Source organism: Tachypleus tridentatus, chromosome 6 (assembly GCF_004210375.1).
Source record: "Tachypleus tridentatus isolate NWPU-2018 chromosome 6, ASM421037v1, whole genome shotgun sequence".
NCBI classification, from domain to species: domain Eukaryota; kingdom Metazoa; phylum Arthropoda; class Merostomata; order Xiphosura; family Limulidae; genus Tachypleus; species Tachypleus tridentatus.
In genome coordinates, this window is record NC_134830.1 from 145,607,377 (window position 1) to 145,631,772 (window position 24,396).

At 33.1% G+C, this 24,396-nt stretch overlaps 1 protein-coding gene and 1 long non-coding RNA gene across 5 annotated transcripts in view; one reads left to right on the plus strand and one right to left on the minus strand.

Moving 5' to 3' along the window:
* The window catches only part of LOC143253964 (uncharacterized), a 36,382-nt gene extending 15,714 nt beyond the window's left edge, over nt 1-20,668 (plus strand). The window contains exons 1-2 of one of the 4 annotated variants that reach the window (XR_013029910.1): nt 4,335-6,058; nt 19,639-20,668. Coding sequence is in view for 1 of the 4 variants with exons in the window: in XM_076508641.1 (XP_076364756.1) it covers nt 10,489-10,817; nt 19,639-19,669 (360 nt within the window). In the remaining 3 variants the exon portion in view is untranslated. Of the gene's footprint in view, nt 1-4,334; nt 6,059-10,377; nt 10,818-14,224; nt 15,706-19,638 lie in introns of those variants that run through there. The other 3 variants (XM_076508641.1, XR_013029915.1, XR_013029913.1) reach the window with 3 other exon arrangements.
* LOC143253965 (uncharacterized) overlaps nt 1-24,396 on the minus strand; it is an 80,219-nt gene that overhangs the window by 4,156 nt on the left and 51,667 nt on the right. The window lies entirely within an intron of this gene.

The following is a 24,396-nucleotide window of genomic DNA, read 5'->3' on the forward strand; positions in this document are numbered from 1 at the left end:
GCCCAGAAAAAACACTGAGAGTGATAACAGTTTGCGGCAGTTATCAACTATTCAACCAATAGTAACTTAGTCTGCAGTATGCTCGAAGATGGAGAAGCACACAGTAACGTTTACTCTACTCAGAAGTGAGACAGTGCAAAGACAGAAGATAACAACAAAGAAACTGAGTAGAAAGCTTAGTGTGAGTTCTAGAGAACTTGGTTGGTGTCCCAGTACTGAGTGGAAGGGATCAGGTTTGATAGTATAAAGTACAAAAACAGAATTGTGTAGTCAGACAGTTGTGATAGAATAAGTCTCTATATACTAAAAGACAAAATATGCCTCGTGTCTATCCCTGTCTGTGTAAGCAAAAAAACTGTTTATTGGGTTACCTATGCTGAGCCAACCGCAAGAGTCGAGCACCAAATTTTAGTGTATAATCTTTCAAGGTTATCGATGAGCCAGTGAAACTAGTTACTTTAATTTTAGGAAAACACAATATGCAAACAGTAGCGGTTAAGAGAGCACCAAGAAGCGATTGACTAATAAATTATTAGAACAAAGTTGAGAAACGGGGAATATCGTATGAAAAGATATAGTCGTTACATAGTAAACGGGTTGGAATCAAAACGTTAAGAAAAACTAAAACAAGTTAAGAGGCAGAAAGAAACCGACAGCAGAAAGGGATTAAAGAAAAAAAGCTCTATAAATACTAAAAGTAAAGGAAAAAAATGAACAGCAAATATGCGAGACTGACGTTAAGAAATATCATGGCTGAAAAGATAGCAAGAGCTGTAGGTGTTTTTACTGGTGAATGTGAGAGGAAGAAACAAAAGCAACTTCATTTTAGTTTTAAAATTAGGTTTTTGTAGAGATATTTACCGTAAATTTATGATCAATCCAGTCGGAAAAATAACCACCAAAATCAGATCAGGAGAGCTGAAATATTTTATGATGTTTAAATAAGTTTACCAATCAGTTCTCGCTAACCTCAAATTGAAACACAATTGAAAACACACGGCTGAAGCCAACCAATCATTCAGAATCTGTAGTCCATAATGGAGAGGTTTTTGAGAATAAAGTTGGAAAAAATGGCCTTTATACTCGAGATAATTATAAAAGATCTTTTTATTTTAATCGACGTTCCGCCTTTACAGATTCATTAGGGCTAGCACATAAAACTCTTTTTATATTACAATATTACAATTTAAGTTAATGAAACTACTTGTTGTATTCTATTTCTCGAGTTTGTTGTAACTTGCCTCTAACAATGTATTGAATATTATCATTGTTTCACCACATATTGTGAAAGGCAACATAAATTTCCATCAATTGGCCGAAAATATCGTACAATAAGACAAACTGGAAAGGACAGAAGAACAAGTATGCAACAGTGTCGAAAAATAACGTTATAGTAACAAGAATCTAACGTTTCATCCGACTACCAAGCTGCTTACAAAGAAGCATCAAAACAGTGAGCAATTGACACCATTTCTTAACAAATACAACAAGATGTCATTTGGAATTATCGGAAAAAATATCACCAGAAACTGTTAGAAAAACAGCTACAGATAATCAAAAAAATAACAGATCTGCAGTTCCAAAACTGCTTTAAAAATACAGCTAAAGGAAACGAACTCTTGTGAGACACGTCATATTAACAGTAAAAACGCTATTGTACGACTACAAAAAGACACTGAAATGTTCCACAAGTCATCAGCGAAAATATGAAATTTCAACCCAAAGCTATGTCGCACATGGTGAAAGGTCCAGGCGTTATTCTAAGTAGAAAACTTACAGATAATACCTGTCTCGAGATTTTAATATCACCTTAAAAAGCTATATAAAGTGTCCTCTGGAAAGAATATCACGAAACTAAATAAAGAACAAATAGTTTTAAAAAACTCACACACAAAAAACTATAGAATATACTAGTGAAATCGCCGACAATACACCAGACAATGTAGTTTACAAACCAACACCTAATAGAAGATACAAATCACCAAGCAGATAACTAGAATCAATTATCGATCAGCAATAATCTCCTTTGCCTGACAGAAGTATCAATTGCCAGCAATATCAACAGCCACAAAACAAAAGGTCTCCTTCCTACAGCACTAGATAAAATATATCATAGTGTAGTGGATTTACTATTATATATTTATTTTAATATGGATGTTTGTTTTAGTTGAATATATATTTGGAAATGCATGTAACTTATACTGTTAAATGTATATTGCGAAATTTTCGCCTATTCTCTATAAATTTCTAGAAGATTCTCGAGGGTAAGAATCAACAATATAGGTTTTATGAAAGCACTGGCATATTGTTAGGCCAACTGAAATTTCTAGAACCTCGCCTTAACATATATAAACCGACACACCAAGACATAGTTTATATTGTTAGTTTGCTATGCTACAGTTGGTGTAATATAAACTTCGGAAGTTATAAATGTGAATAATGTTTATTAATGGGGGAAAAAAACTACAGTTTATTGACCAGAAACGTTTATATATTTCGAACATTACAAACTGTTTAACTTCAGATTATTATCGGACGTTATTATTTCTACAAAGACATTGTATAACTTCGGCTGTAAAATACTCAATTGAGATCAGCGAGAGACAGCTAGCTACCTGTTAAGTGACTATATGCATATTGGCAAACGTTTCGACAAACTAAAACAATTATGTTTAATTGATGAGTTCAAACATTGTACAAGTGACGACCTCAAATCTTACTTGGATAAAAATAAAGTTGAAACACTATGGGAAATAATTGCTCTTTCTGATTAATACACTTTAACATATAAAGCCACTTTTCATAAAAAGAAATTCCTGCCATCTCAGCAAAAATCGTCACTTCTATTATATTTGTTTAGTTGTTTAAGGGAAACCCTGATAATCAGATATGATATATCTTGTTAGCACTGATAAATATAAATTAAATTAAGATTTGACTTTTAATTTTGAGCGAATTTTGTCTCTAATTCAGATCCCAGACACGAGCTTTCAATTTATTATGTTACGTTAGTTGCGTGTTACTATTTTAAATAGTGAGAAATATTAATTTGAATTTAGAAGTCAATTAAGTATCTATATTTATTCAATTTATGATATTTGCCAACAAGGATTATATAAACAGTTTCCTTTCTTGACACAAATATATTTTAATATACAAACAATAATACAATTGATAATAACGGTTATTACAAATAATTATTCATAGACAAATATTTTATAAACTCATAAACAATATTCAGTCTTCTATTTGGTGTGAAACTGAATATTTTCTGGACGGTCTAGGTTACGACAAACATTTAATTTTGAGTTGAAATTGTTACACTTTTCTTGACAGAAAATTTATGTGTGTCTATCCTTGGTTGGCCTCATGCGGTTTACAAGTTCATTTTTTACCGATGAAGATATCTAATGTCTTCATAGAAATACTAACGTCCGAAGTTAATTCACTGAAGTTTGTAATGTTCGAAATATATAAGCGTTCCTGGTAAAATATCTCTAGTTTTTCCAATTAATAAGCTATTCCTAAGAGACAATTCCTACGTTTGAAACATGTCTGCTTCGATAAAGCTGACTTCAGGGGTAAACCTAACGACATGACTCGTTATTTTAGACATCAGAACTATCTCAACAACACCATTGAGATGACTACACTCGCCACTGTTCGCTGTATCACAAGCTGACTGTGACTACTAACGACGTACCATATAGCGACAAAATTTCTTCAGTCCTTACATACTATCCTTTAACTAAACAGTTGTCCAGTGCAACTTGCATTACTAAGAAAAATTTGTTTTTTGTTTTTTTTTAATTTCATGCAAAGCTTGTTTGTTTGTTTTCGAATTTCGCACAAAGCTACTCGAGGGCTATCTGTGCTAGCCGTCCCTAATTTAGCAGTGTAAGACTAGAGGGAAGGCAGCTAGTCATCACCACCCACCGCCAACTCTTGGGCTCCTATTTTACCAACGAATAGTGGGATGGACCGTCACATTATAACGCCCCCACGGCTGAAAGGGCGAGCATGTTTGGCGCGACCGGGATGCGAACCCGCGACCCTCAGATTACGAGTCGCACGCCTTAACACGCTTGGCCAGGCCGGGCCCTCGTGCAAAGCTACTCGAGGGCTACCTGTGCAAACTTTTTTGTTGTTGTGAGCCGTCCATAATTTTGCAGTGTAAGACTAAAGGAAAATGTAGCTAATCACCACCCACCGCCAACTCTTGGGCTACTATTTTAACTCTTGGGCTAACGAATAGTGGGATTGACCGTCACATTATAACGCTCCCACGGCTGAAAGGGCGAGCATGTTTGGTGCGACCGGGTAAGACTATTCGAACCCGCGACCCTCAGATTATGAGTCGAACGCCTTAACCAACCTGGCCATGCTAGGCCTTACTAAGAAGAGACAACATATCTCGCGATATTTTTACCACCCCACCCTCAAACGTGAGAGGAGTTAGAAAGGCTGTCTAGTACATTCCAAATTACGGACATTAATAACATAAACTACTTGTTTTACATGCGATTATATGACAAACTTAACGACTCCCTCCAGTTCTACCTGGCCAATTCACCATCGGAGTGCATTATTTATTGTATTCGCTGCACTAGATGCTCTACACTGGGGAAACTATATGATATATTACGTGAACATCTGACCAAGTTTATAAAAGTAGAACTACTTGAACAATGACAGTGTGTTTGTTGTTCCACGCAGTACGTACATATTTTAGAATATGTATATTATAATTCTTCAACAAGTCTGTATAAACTTTCTTTCTTTGTAATACAGTTTAAAACTGTGTGACGAAGGACCTTTGCCCAAAAAGTTTCAAATTAATATAAAATTGTTTTTTTTATAGACGTGTGTTTTTACTTACCTTGAACTTTTTTCTTTTCTTATTTCATTAATTTTCAACGTTCTGCGGTCTTTTCTACTGTTTGTTTTTCTAAATATATGTCACATGTTAATATAGCTATATAGTAAGTATTGTAAGTATACAATAATGAAGCAAGACTTAAAAACACTAGAAATCGGCTTTCGATAGCCGTGGAGGGCAGAGCACACATAACCCATTGTACAGCTTTGCGCTTAGCTACATATGAACAAAAGCACTAATAATAAAGTTACACAACGGTGATAATATGATGTAACACATTAGTACAGACATACTAAACATTTCTTTGTAGCATAATAGTTCATTTTAAATAACAAAACACCAAATGTATGAACAATCACGTGTTCCAGTTTGATTCAGAATATAAAAATTTAGTGAACAGAAGTTTTCGTACATTTTAATGTTGTGTGTTATGTGTAGTTTAATTTCTAGATTCCCCATTTTCACTCGTTATTGAAAGAAAGAGATTGTAGCCCTGTATTATGAATACAAAATGAGCCACCATAAAGTTTTATGATTAATTTGTTTGATCATTTTCTACATACATTGTCGTTCGATGAACTATTAAACTACTGTTAAAACTTTATCCACAGTAAATAAATGAACTATTCAACATAGTTTCTCAAGAAATCTAAAAGTACTTATTCGAATAAAGCATAAAGTTTGGTGATGGTATTATTAGGTTTTGGTGTGGTTTTTTTCATATAACTCGTCAATATAACAATGTTTGGTTGGTGATAGCATGAACTTTCAGTTGTTTTGCTATTAAAGCCTTTATCACAAAAATACCGACATATTAGTCTTTAACAGATCATTACACTGATCGTTGCTTGAGCACTTTAATTATTTATCAGTATACTGGATCACTCAGCTTCATTCGTACTAAATTAGGTAACGCATTAACTAAAGAGTGCGTCACTATGGTTTCTAATAAAGTTCGTTTATCACTTAAACATTCTACTAAGGATGATGTGCTACCTGTTTACTGTAAATGAAGAATAAATCTATGAAACAGAACTTAATACATTTTTTTTGTTTTGATTGATTTCTACACAAACCTGAATGTGACAACGGAAAGCAAGTAAATTGATCAGAGACATCTGTGGGATGATAAGGACACGAAGTTTTGTGTTTTTGGAAAATGTATCAACATAAAAGTTGGCAAGCGCAACAATAATTATATTTTTTAACTTCACTTTCCTATATATATATATATGAGATCTCATTACACATACATGAATTTATTAAGAATAAAAAAATAGCAATGGTATTTTTGATATAATGAAAGACAAAATCTTTATTAGGTATTTCGGACGACTACTTATCACGTGAATTTGTTTTTTTCTTTTTGTAATGAACAAGCTATTATGTTGTCTTTTCAAATATACGTGTGCAAAGTGATCGATATTAATAAGTAAGTCATGATGACTTTCAAAGTACTACTATCTAAATTTTATAACAAGCACACCAGACTACTAATTAAGAAGTAATTATAACTTGTTCATGTTATTTTTATGTTCTCTCACTCAGCGTGTATGTCAAGATGATATAACTAGTAAGGGTTGGTTAGTTATTGTAATGTTTTGTTAGACTGGTACAAAAGGGGCGCACTTCAGTGTTATTGTCACCCACATTTATATGGGGTGAATGTTTCAAATAGGTGAAGTTAATATTAGAAATTAGTGGAAAACTGCAGTAGATGAAACAAACCGTCAAATTCTTTAAGCTCCATAATATCTAAAGTTTTCACCATACGTTCTATATACTCTAGTTTTATTCTATATACTCTAGTTTTTTTACTAATTGCTACAAACAGTATTGTGTTATTTTATTACTATAATATCGACACATTTTAATCAACACTAAATTTTATAATGAACTGAAATGTCGAATTTCCACAAAAAAAAACTATAAATAATATACACATCTGTGCAACTCTACAATAGCATTTTTCCATTAGAGAGCTTCATAAGACATCAGCAGGGGAATGACTCATGATAAAAAGTAACCAAAGATAATACAGGTTACTTGTATCTCGAAACCCAAGGCTAATTTCAAACCAACACGTGAGTGTTGTCAGTTTGAAAATTTTAGGTAAACAATAAATAGTAACATCTAGATCATCAGATAACCAATTGTGTCTATCTGTACTTAAACACGAAGAAATAAAGTTATCTATGATCAGCGTGGCCCAGAGTCTAGTGCTTTGGACTCTTAGTCCAAATTGCAAGGCTTGTTTCCAACATGTTGTGTCACTGGGCAAAACACTTTACCTCAGTGACTTCAGTCTACTCAACTGTAGATGTCACTGCTGTCTCTTATGTCCCATAGTGGCACGGGATGAATTTTTTAAAACTATTTCCTAGTTTGAAGGAAATCTGACAAAGTGTTATAACAAGTCACTTCAAATAGAAACAAAAGACTGTATATGGAAGTATCTCAAGACATTCTTAATCAGTAATCTTAATATAGCAAAGAAAGTTATTGCTGCTTGACGTAAGAGCGTGACTTAGGTGGGACACTTATCTACACCTCTTCCCTGTAAGTGGTTAATAGTTTCTGATATTTAAATGACTATTAAGCAAATGTTTCAAAAGAAGAATTATTTTCAGATTTATCTTTGAAATTAAAAAGCCGGAGACTAATGTGTAACTCCAATACAAATTAGTGTGAAAAATAAATCAGTACTAGTGTAAGGTTGCCCAGTGAACTGTACAAAAAAAAAAAAAAATAATCTTAAAACAGGCTTCAGTTAAACGTTTTCTTTTCTCTATCATCACCCCAGTGGCTCAGCGGTATGTCTGCGGACTTCCAACGCTACAAACGGCCTTTCAATACGAGTAGGGGGGAGGGAAAGATCCCAGATAGCCCCTTGAGTAGCTTGGTGCTTAATTTAAGACCCGGCATGGCCGAACGTGTTAAGGCGTGCGACTCGTAATCTGAGGGTCGCGGGCTCGCATCCTCCTCGCGCCAAACATGCTCGCCCTTTCAGCCGTGGGGGCGTTATAATGTGACGGTCCATCCCACTATTCGTTGGTAAAAGAGTAGCTCAAGAGTTAGCGGTGGGTGGTGATGACTAGCTGCCTTCCCTCTAGTCTTACACTACTAAATTAGGGACGGCTTGGTGCAGTGGGCTAACAACCTACTCACTTAAATACCTGTTGAAGAATCCGCAAGCGATTGCAGCCCTATGTTCCTTGATGGAATCTAATGGTGATAACTAACTAACTAACTATGTAATATCATATATTAAAACAATATAGAGAAGTTTACGAAACCATGTATGAGAAAGAATTATCCATGGAAAAAGAAGGTCGGGAGACCGTGACAGAAAAACCTTTAGACTCAAATAAAGAAAGTTATTATGTAACTATATAACAGCAAATAATAAAACAATAGTAGACGAATATATGCAAAATAATAAGAGGAAAAAAGAAAAAAACCGAGAAAATATTTATAACCTAAAACATAAGAAGATACATGCCAACTTAAATAGTGATGTGAATCAAATGTATACGTTTATAGCTCGTCAGGGCACGAATGTTTTCTACAATGTTGGAAAAGAAACACAAGAACTATACCTGATAAACCTGGAAGTGCATCCCACGCTACATTTGTTTCCTTTTCGTTTGTTTTTCTGTTTTTTTTTTTTCCTTTTAGTTTTAATATATTTTTAATTGTTATCACATAGTATTATAAATTTTGTTCTATAATTTTTATTACAATAAATGCTTGTGAAAGTCATTATACAGTTTAGAAGTGCACGAAAATAGATATTAACGTAGAAGGACGTTACAATTCAATCACAAAGTGAATGGTCTCCTTTCACACACACAAGTATAAAGATGTAATGATTTAAGTTAAAGAATGAGCTACCTAACCAAGTATATGTTGTTGACTACGTAATGAGCATAAATACAATATACAATATCATTAGCTTAATGTGAACCACGAATAAGATCCGACATCAAATGACGCAGTGAATTTTAAACATAAAATTTATTTTTCCTGTGGTATATTATGTTTCGTAACTTATTTTTCATTTTCAGAATGTTATGCTTTACCTTTAAACATTTTGAAATGTTCTATATATATTAATTGTTACACTGACAGAAACAAAATATTTTGGCATGGCCAGAAAGGCTATGTCTATTTAAAGTTATTACCATTAGTTTTAAACTATTTGATATTTCTTAAACGTGTTTAAGAATAAGTTAAAAACTTGAAGCGAGACTGTTATAAGGTTTTGTTTTCAGCCATGGGCTTACACCTTGTGAAATGTTTGGTTTATAAATTAACCTTAAACCGTAACATGGATTCTGTTCTCTTGGCGTCTTGCTACATCCATAACCAAATTCTAACTGGTCAAACTGTAAAACCGTTATAACACAAACTATGTCCCTTTTTACGCGCTTAACTATCAAATAACGCCTTGGCTAGATAATATTCCCTCAAAAGTTTTGATGAAGGTTTCAGATTAAGTAGGTGAGCTACTATTTGTTGTCAGTCCCTGAGTAGTGGGCAAGTACCAGAGGATTGGAAATTACCTGATGATATTTCTCTTTTTAAGGGAAGTGATGAAAATAGTCTCAGTAATTATAGGCCCATTAGTCTTACGTCAGTTGTGGGAAGTTCATGAAAAGTCTCATTAAAGATGTTTTGTAAAACCATTTAACAGAGTTTTATTGGATAGTCAACACGATTTCATTAAGGAAAAATCTTGCCTTACAATTCTTTTGACATTTTTTTAAAAGGTTACTGCTTCAGTAGATCAGGGTAAGGATGTAAATTTGTGTATCCGGATATTCAGAAAGTAATTAATAAGATGCGATATAAAAGGTTTGTCAAAAGTTATCTCTATAGATATGGGAGATAAGTTAAAAATTGGATAGAAGAAAGCAGAGGGTTGTTAGAAATAGAGTTCAGTCAAACTGGATTAATAACACAAGGTGGGGGGACCTCATAACTTAGTCTTAGGATCTTTGCTCTTTTTTGATTTACATTAATGACATAGATGAAAAATTGGTCAATAAAATACTTAATTTTGCAGCTGATATTAAAGTATTGGGTGTTATTAGTTGTGAAGAGGATGCTGCAGGTTTACCCAATTATTGAGATCATTTAGTGAGTTGAGCAAGTATATGTCAAATGGGTTTTAATTACAATAAATGCATGATAATACATAAATATAATTTGGATGGGAATAGCCTTAACAGTGTTGTGAAATAAAGAGATTTTATTGCAATAGTTGATCAGTCTGTAAAGCAGTGTGCTGTTGCTCATGGTAGAGTAAATAAGGTTTTTGGTTCTGTCTACAGAAATATTGAATACAAGTCCAAAGAGGTTATAATTCCTGATGATGAGAAACCAACTTGAAGTAGAAATGTATCTCAAAACGGCTGGTATAGGTATTAACACTTTTATTACTAAAGCAGAGAACAACGTTTCGACCTTCTTAGGTTAACTTGAAAATGACCTAAGAAGGTCGAAACTTTGTTCTCTGCTTTATTAGTGAAAAGGTTAATACCCATACCAGCCGTCCTGAGATACAGGTTATAATTCCACTGTATAGGTCACTGCCTCCTTATACAATGTCAGTTCTCTGTTACATATTTTTATCACTGCCAATATTGGTTGGTGTGCTTGGCTTATTAGTTTCTTCAGTTCTATATCTTCCTGTGTATATGATCGTATGTTGTAGACTACGTGATCAGCATCTGATGTTATTTGGAAGCTGGGGAATGACTCATGATTTGATTTCTCTAGAACTTTCTAATTCTGACAGTGAAAGCCAATCCTTTCCCTTATTAGAGAATAACTTGCTCTCTCCTTCAATAGTCAGCCTTGCTTGGTGTAAAACAGGACCATTATTTTTAGTCCTGTTGGGACAATCTTATTTTCTCTGCATTAATATAAGAAGGTAAGGGATTTTTTTAAATATATATACATACGAACTTGATTGAAACTTTTACCAGTTGGAAATTGTTTCAGGCCTTTACCACTCTGATATAGTTTTACAGAATAATTTAGACAAGGAGGTAGTATTACTAATGGTATAATTACTCGAAATATTGATGAAACTTTGTAGAATGGACTGGTTCCAAAATTAGGTCTGATTCTAAATAAATGTTATGAAGAGGTACATTAACAAAGCCATCCTTAATAACCTCAGCAATAGCACACTGTTAGTGCCCGAACTTCAATTCAAATGCAATATACTTTCTAACAACAATGACTAAGTCACCCCCGTATCACGTAGAAAACATGTCGGTATGAGATTGGCAGTGCCATTTGTCAAAGACACAGAACCAACAGACACAAAAGATCAAAATTCCTCCCGGACTACATCAGCCTTTAAATCAGTGACCAAATCAGGTGATCTAGTGAAACTAAATATTTTGTGAACACGAATGCAACAGTTTCATTCTCACTGGGAACCTGATGAAGGGCAGTTTCTATTTACCCTTTATTCGTTTTTGTAATAACTGTAAAATATTTTGTAATATTTTATTTTTATATGTTATTTAAGTACTATATATTAGTATAACTATATAGTTAGTATCCTAACTACACTATAATATTAGAACAATACTGAAGTAGACTCGAGAAATAGAACATCACAGGCAGTTTTATAACTTAACCGATATTGTGATATCGAATAGTTTCATGTTGGTTAAAGTCAAAATTCTCTTATAACTATGTGGAGTGCAGAGGTCGTTTTTTTTCTAACTTTATTATCAAAACAATTAACCAATCATTGGAAATAAGCATAGCTGAATAGACAATCCTTCTACGAAATATAAAAACCAATCATCATACAAATATAAATTGATACTACGGGGATAAACAGCAAATAAATGTAATTCGGGCCTATCACACAAACTATTACTGATGTCACGAAAAAGCTGTGAGGACATTATCACTACTTAACGATCAATAAGTGTATAGTTATAACACAATAAAAACAAACATTTTGATAATACTCGACTCAAATCTAGACTCGGTTAAAGTTCGGTTTATGTTACTTTAAAGAAATAACTAATTTTTCTTGAACAGTAAATCCGAGAAGGTTAGGTTGATAATTTAAAAACAAACAAACATACACACAAAATTATGATGATGAAATTAGTTATAAAAAAATGTAGAGATCCAAGAACTAAAAAAGTGATATGCATGTGTTTACACTTTTGTATGCCATACTAACACACTGTACGTCCTAACATCGAGTGCTTACTTTACACATTAATAATTTCTTTAGGATTATTATATGAATTATAAAAATCAAGACTGCCTCCTACTTAACAATAATTTTTTAACACATCTAGTTTCTTGATCAAGAAATTATACACTAGGAAACAAAAGCACTTTATGTAATATCAAATACAGATGCTCTTGACAACCCAGGCTTTAATGCCAATTTTGTACACACTGTGCTACTACTGTGTAACTAACTTTTACTAGTGATTTAACAACTCCCTGCCCTAAAGATTATGCGACGTAATCCATCTCGACTAATCCATATTTGTTCAAGTTATACAAATATTTAATTAATCAAACTATGCAGTGATTTTACCACCATAATGAGGTAAAGTAAACAAATTTTCGAAGAAGAATTTTTGTTCCAGAGAAATTATATTTATCTTAAACCTTGACACTACAAAACGTTTTATATACACATAAGGTATTGCATTATAAAACAGTTATTTTAACTAGGTTAGGCTTACATCTTTCTATTATGTAACGATTGTTTGAAGCTAAGCACAAATCTACACAATAGGCTATGCGTGCTTTGCCCACCACAGATACCAAAAACAGGTTTCTCGTGCTCTGTTGTGATCAGACATGCCTCTGGGGTACGTTATGTTCATTCCCTTTACAAATTTAATTTTACCACACTATAGATTATAGAGACAATAATCTTACCGACCTCAGAAACTTGGCAGAAAGGTCCAAACAAGGAAGAAATATGAAGCTATTAACTTAAAAGACCGTGTGCAATTCAAATAAAAAAGCTTGCACGACAAAAGGAGTTATTTCACTGTCATCAAGAAGATAACGAAACACTTCAAAGACATGAAACAGCTTCGCTCAGGAGATTGGGTTGATGTATTCCAGATGACTATGTCAATGTGTGTGACTTCTGAACCTTTTTAAGCATAGAGAAACAACAAAAAATTATTTTATAAGGTTTTTATTTCCCAGGAACATAAAAAGTTATCTAGAATATAATAACCTAACAACCGGAACAAAGCCGGGCATTTTTACTAGTACGTAATAAATGCCATCGAAATATTGCGCTTTACGTAACCTTAAATTACTGCATTCGTACTAGTAGTTGTTATATATGAAGTGAAATTATCCTACAGGGTTAAGAACCTAAATGAACAAACCAAATTTTATTATTACAAAGTATAATAACTGCAAGTCTTCAGTATGGTATAAACTAACCTTACAAATATTAAACCCATCAAATTTGACTATGAAAGCTTGCCTATTCTTTTATTTGTAATGGCAAAATATTGAAGGCGGAACCATCGTACCATTAATTTAATTATATCGTCCCCCCCCCCCACACTGAAAATATATATGTGGGCACTCATGACTGTCACTAGCATAATTCGAAAAGAAAAAAAAATTATAAACCTCTCGTCGTGCAACGCATGGGTACATCTGTTAGTAACTTTCACAGTGGCACAGCGTTATGATTTACAATGCTAGAATCCAAGTTTCGATACCCATGGTAGGCAGAGCGCAAATAGCCCATTGTGTAGCTTTGTGTGTAATTACAAACAATTCGCAAATGAATCATTTTCATAACGTCATACAGAGTATTAGTTGTATATTCACCAAAATCATCAATATTTTCCAATATGTTGTATGTATGTAGACAAAACGTGAATAAAAAACCCATACTTTGGGCTTTAATTAGAGAATCACCAATAAATACCTAACATTTTGTATATGTTTTATAGATATCCTCTTATGCAGCACCACATTAGGTAGTTACAGTAAGCTGTCACTTGGCGACTCGCTACTGATAGAGCAATGTCTAACATGATTGCTTGGACCTCATTAAAACTGAAATACACTTATAGAATGGATGAGACCAATCATTTAAAGAATATATGATAATTATGTGTTAAGCCAAATTAAGCGTTGTTATTAAAAGTCTGTTTCTTTGACCGACTGTTCAATGATATCTGACATCAGAGTGTTTCAATATCCCCAACCGAAAGGGAATGAGTTTGTCACTGAAAGTTAAGTCTGAAGGTTTATAACACTTCGCTTTTCTCTTCATCGGGTTTTGGTCTCAATTACCAGGGAGGTTCAGGCTCACTTGGACCTCTTCCTCCTGTCAGTGCTATCAATTTATTTGCTGTAAGATGTTGGTGTTGAATATACATGCAGGTCGGAGTGTATAGTACTTGCTCTCACTCGTTTTAGGGCGAATGTCCATGTATGTATTAGTTCTTTACTTAATAGTAATTATAATTGCCAGAGGGATAGATTTTTGTTAAGGTGCTAATATATCAGCGTTAAACTAACAAGGGTTTTACAGTCTAGTAATCGGTGGCCTTATTACATTCTTATTTCTAAAACAGATGTTTACGAGAGAGAAGTACTTAGGTCTATTTATATCACGTAAGTAGTATCGATCAAACTCACATAATAAATCATATTTTTGCCAGTTTTTCTAAAAGTAATTTATAGAATTATGCAAGAGTCTATCGGAAATAGTTTGAATATTTGTGTATGAATTTTGATGAGGTGCTGTGAGGAATTGTGTATGCTGAAGTAATAACTGAGTTTTGTATGATCTGTATTTTGTTCACGTGTTTCGATGCTATATTTAACCATGCCGTGCTTGCATATTCTATGACAGGTCTTATGTATGTTTTATAGATTTTAATTATATTGTCTGATAAAGTTCCTTGATTTTTAGAGGTTAGACTTCTTGCATATTTTGCACGTTTCCAAGTTCTGGTATGTTTAACCCATGTTAGCTTAGTACCGTAGGTTAAACCTAGGAATTTTGTCCAAGTAGCGGTCTGTAGAAGTGTTCTGTTCATGTACAGTTTAGTGGGATGTTTTTTTACGTTTGTTATGTATTGTTAATAATATTACTTGATTTTTATGCAGATTTATTCGATATCTTTTGCAATATTCTTCCAATTTATTTAATAAAGGTTGTACGTTTGTCTCTGTTATGGATGGGGTTGGAGCACGTTTCCAGACAGTTTCCACGTTTTAATAGCATGTCATTCACATACATTATGAATAAAATAGGGCTAACTACCCCTCCTTAAGGGATGCTAGGCTCCCTTTACATTTACGTTACAACTCTATTTGCCATAAAGTTGGACAGCCAGCAAATAATTTCCTGGGGTAGCTCCATTTCTGTCATGCCGTATCCTAATCCATTAAAGTGTTTTTTTCAATATCGAGAAAGCAGGCGACAGTGTATTCATGTTTATCAAAATTATCTAGAAATGTTTCTGTAAATCTTACCAGGTGATCTGTGGTCTAAGTTTTCTGAATCCATTTTGAATTTCTGGTAATTTTGAAGTTATTTCTAAATAATTTGAAATTCTATTACTGATTATTATTTCGAGAATTTTTCCTATACAGCTGGTTATGTTAATCGGGAGATAATTGTTTGGTTTATTTGCTGGCTTTCCTTCTTTATGGAACATGAGGACTATTGCTTGCTTCCAGGAACCGGGGATTTATCCAGAACCGAGTGATTGCGCTGAAAAGCGCTGGAAAATATTCATATAATCTCTGATTGCCTTTTTTTAAGGAGAATGGTTTGTATGCCTGTATGTCATCTTCTCTCAGTGCCGTGTTTTTTGTAGTTGTTATGGCTAATTTCACTTTCGTTTCTGTGAGTTTTGGTGAGCTGATATGTAATTGGATTATATGTTCCATCTAACTTTGTTGATATATTTTCCGTACTTAGTGGGAATTTAGTTGTGTACATGGTTTTCAGTTGCATGAAGGTGTTGACTTTATTGTAAAAATACGTGTTCACGCCTAATTCCTGGTGTATTTTAAACGTATTTTGTAGGTGTTAAATACTTCTGCCTTTTCAGGGTTAGTGTATGATATTTTGTTGTGAGTTTCTTGTGGCGGGTAATCACTGTTTGATTTGAGTTTCTAGTGTTGGTGAATCGTTTTAAGTGTGTCCAAAATAGTTTTGAGTCGTTTTTGTGGTTAAGTTGGGAACAAAAATTGTTCCATCTGTCTTGTTTCAATTACCGTACTTTTTCTTATTTTATTTCTTAGTGTTTATTTGTATTTTTAGTGCTGGATTTCTACTTTGTATGAATTGGCTTTGTAGTTTCCTTTTGTATTTTATAATTTCTATTATATCTTTATGTGGTTGCCATGTTTGAGTTGTTGTTGACTGATTTAGTTTTGGTATGTTTTTTTGGTTTCTTGCTGCAAATTGTATGCAATCAGAGAAGGTGTGACAATATGCATCTGAATCGGATTCGTCCGCGGCGTAATTGTTTCTATTGGTAGAATTTTACCTAAAACTTGTTGGTGTTCAATCCAATTTCGTAGTTGAGTTTTTCTTTTCCTCTATTTGTGTGAAGGGCGAGATTGAAGATACACCAGACTGATAAATGGTCACTATCAACATCTTGGTCTACTTGAAAGTTTTCGACTCCTATTGTACGAGCACAGACATAAGTCCAGTAATTCACTGGTACCGTGTGAGTACAAGATATGTGTCGGTGTACCATCATTTAACAGGACCATATTGGTATCTAATAAGTAATTATATAAAATTCTGCCATTTGTATTAGCTTGTTTACAATTAAAGATAAAATGATTGCTGTTTAGGTCTCCTGTCATTATTACATTAGGGTTATGATTATACATGAAGTTTAAGAGAACTTGGTGAGCAGTATATTTCTGCTACTGTAATTTATGTTATTTCCAGTTCTAACGTCTAAAATAATACATTAATTTGAAAAAAGTGTTTTTAACTACCTTTACAATAAGTTCGATCTGTAGAGTATCAATATGCCTCTGTTGAGGTCATTCTTATTTGTTTGGTCTTTTCTAATTGTTCAGTATCCCTTTATTTTAAATATATGACTTACATATAAACAGGTTTCGGTAATTACAAAAATATCTGGTTTAATAGTTTTGGTTATACCTTCAATCTCGTGTTTCTCGGAAGCAGTTGCACCCTGGATATTGACATGTGCTACCGTTAATTTATTTGTTTTACAGTAAGTTCAAAATTGATGTAATGATTTGTCGGAGGTATGTTTGGATCTTTTTTATTATTTTTATCAGTAATTCTGTGCAGTTGTTTGTGTTATTTGGTTTTAAGTACTCAGTCATGAATTCTGTGACGAAACTTGTTAGTGCATCCATTAATGTGTTTTTTTTTTGTCTTAATTTGTTCGTATTATTTGTTTTGGGTCTTCGATTATTGTTATGGGATTATCATCTTTTTCATATGTTCTGTGACGTAGGATTTTTCATATGTTGTTGTGTTCTTCACTGCTATGGCGTGTTTTTTTTCCTGTGACTGTGGTGTTGGTAGCAGTGGTATTTTATGGTTTATTTGTGATATTCATCTTCGTGTTTATAGCACTAAAATTGTTCGTTCAGAATTTCGCGCGAAGCTACACGATGGTTTTAAGATTGAGTCCTAAGGTACACCACTTGTAACATTAATCCAGTTTAACCGAACTCCATTTATAACAACCCTCTGCTTTATTTCATCAAGCCACTCTTCTATCCAATTAATTATTCCTCACACCTGCAGAGGCACGTGTATTTAGAAGCCATTTATGTGGCAACTTGTCAAATGCTTTCTGAAAATCCAGATAGACCAAATCTACCTTAGTAAGGCAAGGTTTACCCTAGTAAAACCACGCTGCATATCCGATATAATTCTAAACTTTGTTAAATGATTTTGCAAAGTATCTTTTATCAGACTTTCTAAAACTCTTTCCACAACTGATGTAAGACTAACAGGTGTATAATTACTGGGACAACTTGTATTACCTCCCTTGAAGACAGGAGTGACATTAGTTAATTTCCAATCTGTTAATACTTGTCCACTATTAAAAGGCTTACACAAGTTGTGGCAAATGGGTAACATATCCAATCCTTAAGCTCCTTTAAAACTTTCGAGGAAATATTATCTGGTCCAGGAGCCTTATCATTCTTTAAACTTCCCAATTTTATTTTAACAAGCTCAGAATTTATGCAGTTGCCTTGTTCAACTTTGTTTTCATCTATCAGTTGCTCAAGAGGAGGAATACTATTCAAGTTTTCGTTAGTAAAAACTGAAGAATAAAGCAGAATTTAATAACCTAGCCAATTCACAACCATCAGATACGAGCCTTCCTTTATCATCCCTCAAGGAATATGTGACCACATTAACCCCAAGAGCATAGGAGCTGGAAACCTAAAAGTTTGGATTCTGAGAGTCTGCGCTTGCTGTTATTACTTATCCATGTCCGTGCATGCATTTTTTTATGCGAGTAAACTGAAAGGAAATATGACTCCCATAGTTCCAAGAGGATAGAACCTAGAAACCTGAAATTGTGTGTCCTCTAACAGATTTAATATTATATATTTACTTTAATATCTGTTTGTTTCAGTTTAATATATACAGTAAAACCTGTCTAAGCCGGAAACTGCACAGGGCCGAAACCTGTACAAGCTGAAATATTAAAATTTTGCAGCATTATCTTAAGATTTCTCCTATAAAAGGCCCTCTGTATGGTGAAATCTGCGTAACGCGGACGGAAAATTATCTTTCACCTACTTCATCTATCAACAAGTAGGATTAGAACCTGAGTAAAACGGAAAAAAATATTTTTGATTAAATATGTTTCTTATTTATTAATAATTTCTTTAAATATTAATAAATTTTTGTTTAATTAATTATTTCTTTAAATATTAATAAATTTTTGTTTAATTAATAATTTCTTTAAATATTAATAAATTCTCGTTTAACTAATAATTTGTTTAAATATTAATAAATTCTTGAATAATTAATAATTTCTTTAAACATTAATAAATTCTCGGACATTTTGTTACAGTAAGTATTGGTTAAGTATATTCTTCTCTTTTTTCTGCCGTCATTATTTTTGCAGTTAAATTAGATTCATGATTTGTAGAAATATATTTGTCTTTTAAGTGCAAAAATCTACTCTTTAAATAACTCTCAAGAAAAAAATAAATTCCTATCTTCCCTAATTTTAAAATTTAGGGAAATTTATTTAATACCCTCATTAAAAAAAGTTACTAAATACCCTCATTTAAAAAAAAAAGCTATTATACATGTAATATTTTAATGAATTTAGGATTAGGGTTAGGATTAAAGTTAGAGTTAAGTTTGGGGTGCTTGATATTCAATTGGATAAAGGTATTTGATAAAGCTTTGGATAAATTATATTGGATAGTCAAATGATTTTTATTTCGTGAAAGGATTGCGTTGGAATAAAAATTAGGTATTCAGTAACGTTTTTTGATAAAATAGGGAATTTAGTAGAACTGCAATAAAAAATTAGGGTATTTAGTAGAATAGCAATAAAAAATTAGGGTATTTAGTAAAATTAAAAAAAAAGAGGAAATTAAGTTCCTTACCCCTAAAATTTATAATTCTAATTTTAATAATAGGCTGCCGGTAAAAGTAGGAAAAAAGAAAATAATAATAAAATGAAGTAGTGGTAGTTTTATTTTGAATATGTTTTATTTTTCAGATCCATGGAGAAGAAATTGAAAAAAAATTAAATCTCAAGGAAAAGTTTTATGCCATTAAAATGGTCTGTGAGGAGAAAATGTGGGAAAATGGCACGAAAAGTTAAAAGAAATTATTCGTCATTACAACCCAAAGGATATCGCAAATGCAGAAGAAACAGCTTTGTTTTTCAGAGCTCTTCCCAATAAAACATTGCAGATTAAAGGAGAAAAGTGTTCCGGAGGTCGCTATTCGAAAGAATGATTGACTGCACTTTTGGTCGCATTTGCTGATGGAAAACTAGAGAAACCATCGTAATAGATAAAAGTGAAAATCCGCGCTGTTTTAAAAATTTAAGGAAGAATCAACTTCCTGTGGAATGGAAAGAGAATAATAAAGCGTGGATGACAAGTGTTATATATTCCAGGATTTTTTGAACAAATTAAACAAAAGAAAGGAACAAGAAAATAGGAATATTCTACTTTTCCCAGATAATGCAACTTGTCACCCAAAATTTTAACTTTCAAATGTACGTTTAGTCTTTCTACCTTCACGTACAACATCAGTTCTACAGCTAGTAGATAATTGAATTATACAGTGTATAAAATTGAAATACAGAAAATTGATGCTTTAGCACATTATTGCAAACATGGACGACTGTAAGAGAGCATTTGAAATGACCATGAAAATTAACGTGTTAGATGTAATTGCATTTTTAAGTCATTCAATCAAATGCGTAAAAGATAAATGCTTAATAAAGTGCTTTCGAAACTGTGAATGTATTATTGATAATGGCAGAAAAAGTGGAGAAGTTGTTTATTATGATGATTCTAGTGAAATCCAAACTCTGATTCAGAAGATTGATGCAGATGATTCTGTGAATGCAGAAAGTTTTATGAACGTTGGCAAGAATGTTTTAACAGAAACTGGTGATCTTGATTTAAAATCTATAATAGAATCGCAAGATGGTAACAATGTGAGGAAATTGAAATTCCTACTTCATCGCAAGTGTTAAGTTATATTAAAGCTAATAAATTCTATGCAAAAATAAAGGAGCAAAATGAACTTCATGAAAAGGCCGTAAAATTGGCGTTCTTTTTTAACCGCATGAGAAAACCCATTAAAAAACGAAACAGTTGAAACTGGACACTTTCTTCAAATAAATTTGATTAAGATTTTGTGTACTTATGTATATTTTGAATGTCTATTTTTGTTCTTATTCTAATAAATATAGTATAAACAGTATAATAACTTTATTCATAAACGTCTCACTTCCTTTGAGTCAAGCGAGTATAACGTTCCGCTCAAAAATTATACATAATTAACAAAATGCATGTTCACTGTGTATAAGCAGAAAAACCTGCTAAAACCAGAAATTTTACTTGATCCCATGCGATTCCGCCTTACACAGGTTTTACTGTATTTAGAAATGCATGTAACATACATGGCCCTTAAAAGGCCCGGCATAGTCAGGTAGTTAAGCACTCGACTCGTAACCAACAGTCACGTATTGGAATCCCCGTCACACCAAACATGCTCGCCCTTTCAACCGTGGGGCCGTGGGGCATTATATTGTTACGGTCAATTCCACTATTCGTTGGTAAAAGAGTAGCCCAAGAGTTGGCGGTGAGTGGTGATGACTAGCTGCCTTCCCTCTAGTCTTACACTGCTAAATTAGGGATGGTTAGTACAGATAGTCTTCGTGTAGCTTTGCGCGACATTCAAACCAAACCAAAATATTCTTAAATGTGTATTGCGAAAGTCCCATATTTTCTCTAAATTTATGGATTCTGGAGCGTAAGAATCAGCAGTGTACGATTTATGTATCTAAAATACCAGTATAGTTGCCTTGGCTGAAATTGTTACGAAATTTCCTCTCAAGCTTATAAAACGTAACCAACGTAACGCGCGAAGAGATATTATTTGTTTGCTACAATCAGTATACTAAAATCCTTGGAAGCTGTAACTGTGATAAATGCTTATTAATCAGAAAACTACAGATATCAGAGACAGGAATATTTATAGATTTCGAACCTTACGAACCGTTCAACTTCACAGAATTAACTTCGAACGTTAGTATATATATAGAGATTGTATAGTTTAAGCTACGAAAAGTTACGTGAGACCAGACAAGTAATAAAGCTAGCTAGTATTCCCACTAAGTGAAGTGTATCTGTGTATCACCACAGAATTAATTCACCCTCCATGAACCATCGATGAAAGATTCAGTTCCAAATTAGAAGGCTCAGTATTGTTTGTAAGTTTGAAAAACTGATTATATAAATCATTATTTGTAATAACTAGTAGAAAAACCGTTATTATAAATTGTACTGGTGTTAGTATATTAAAATATATTTGTGTTAAGAGAGAAAGTTGTGTGTATCAATCTTGTTGAAAATATCGTAAATTTGATACATATTGACATTCAGTTAACTTCTATATTAAAATTAAAATGTCCCCTCGCTGGAAAAACGGTAAGTCTTCGGATTTACAACGCTAAAATCAGGTGTTCGATTCCCCTTTGTAGATATAGCAGGTAGCCTAATGTGGCTTTGCTATAAGAAAAACATACACTCACACAAATTAAACTTTTCGTGTATTTTAAATCGCAATACATTAACATACATAACATAATGAACTGGAGACTCGTCCGAGGTAAATTGTAATACCTAACAATTCATACTAAATGGACCCTGAGGGTGTACACCTGGATATTATCACTTATCCAAGTGCATGCGCGCATGTACGTGCACATATTTTAATGAGGCAAGTTAACGAAGAACTACATAGAAAAGAAGTAGTTCCTGATATTACAAACAGAAATCATAGAGAAACAGACATGCATTTGCGTGTCTGTGTACGTGTATGCTGCCGTAACTCTAGAAAATAGCAAATATTTTTTTCAATATTGTAGTTCAAACATTTCATTTTATAACTTCGGCACATACTCTTAACAACAGTATTAGGTTAACATTTTGTCGCTAAGTAACATGATATAAGTCCCCCATTAGCACAGTGGTATGTCTGCGGACTTATACTGCTAAAAACCGTGTTTTTATTCCCGTGGTGAGCAGAGCACAAATAACCCTTTGTATAGCTTTGTGCTTCATTACAAACAACATGATATAAAAGCCATTGTTGGAACGCATTGGTACCAAAACTTATTGGCTTTTTCTATATATTAGAAGTTATTATATAAATAACCACTTCTTTTCTGTGTGATTTTTCGCTACATTGTATCTTTTAAAAAAAATTGCGAGCAAACACGAGTCTCTGCCTCTTTGATTTCTCCTTGTAATATAAGCAACAACTTTTTTAATTAATTATAATGTTATTATTGCTGTGTCTGTCTGTATATCTGTTTGTGATTTGTTTGAGAAAAAACAAATATTGTCTAACCTGAAGTACTGCAACGATAAAATATTATAACAGATTCTGATAAAATACAAAAGAAATTTGTGATGTCAAATATAAATCTGAAATATTTAACGCAATTATAAAGTTCTATGACAATAAATTATTTTAATTGGCTGTACTTTCTTTACGGTTTTGTGTGTTTCCGGAAAATACAAAATTGATTTGTTTTGTCTGTTCTTCTATGCTGTAATAGATTCAGAATACACACATTGACTGGTGACTTAGAATATATTAACCTGATATCCCAAGCGAGGTTTGATACTTTCACTATTATGTGTGCATATATATATATATATTAGTGAAATTAAATAATTGCATTTAAATGAAGTTAAATAAGTAAACAAAAACATGAGGAAGGACTGTGTTAAAAACAACAAATCCCAACCTCTGATTTAAAAAAAAAATGCAGCGTATTTTGTTTAATTTTAATGTGTTTTGTTTTGGCTTAAAATTTATGGTTATAATATATACATATATACAAACTACACCGCCTTCTTCCATCAAAATCTCTAACAAATCGCGTACCCCCGATGCTACAGCGGTAGGTCTACGGATTTACAACGCTAAACTTAGAGGTTCGATCCCCCTCGGTGGCCTCAGCAGACAGCCTGATGTGGCTTTGCTATAAGAAAACAGTCATACAGACTAACAAATCGCATATGAAAATTCACAGTGACATCAAAATGTCTAGCACATGTTCTATAGAACGTGCTCCTGCTGATTCAGTTTTATTTTCTGCTTGTCTTAAATTATAAATTATGAAATACAAAATTCGCTTTCCTATCAGTTCTAGCTTCTGTAGTTGGAGAACAAAAAAACTTGATAAGATCTCATTTCATTTTGGTTAGTACTATTATGAATAAATCCCACCCATAGAATGTTGACAAAAGACTCACATAGGCCTTATTATTTTTGGAACCGAGAAGTATTTTTATTTGTTTTATTGTTAGGCAAAAAGTTACACAATGGGCATTTGTTTTGTGCCAACTATAGGTATCAAAACTAGGATTTTAACGCTATAGCTTAAAAAGAGATGGATATATTTTATATTTTCCTTAACTTTTTATCGTACTTGTGAATTGATTTTATTTGTTATTATTACTCTGAGCCAGTAATCAAGATGTCTTAGGTAGATTTCACGTGCAGCCTGTTGTAAATATAACTTAATCTTCCTCTTACGACATCCCAGAAGCCTGTGTGTAACATCTGTTAAACAAAAAATTAATCATTATACCCAACGGCAATATTCTAACTCGATTGTACTGTCCTGTTTAATAACAATCTTCCCAGCTAGTCTCAACGTTTGACAAGTTAATCACAGATTGTTGTGCTATTGTTTTACGAGAAACCAAGCTCGTCCAAT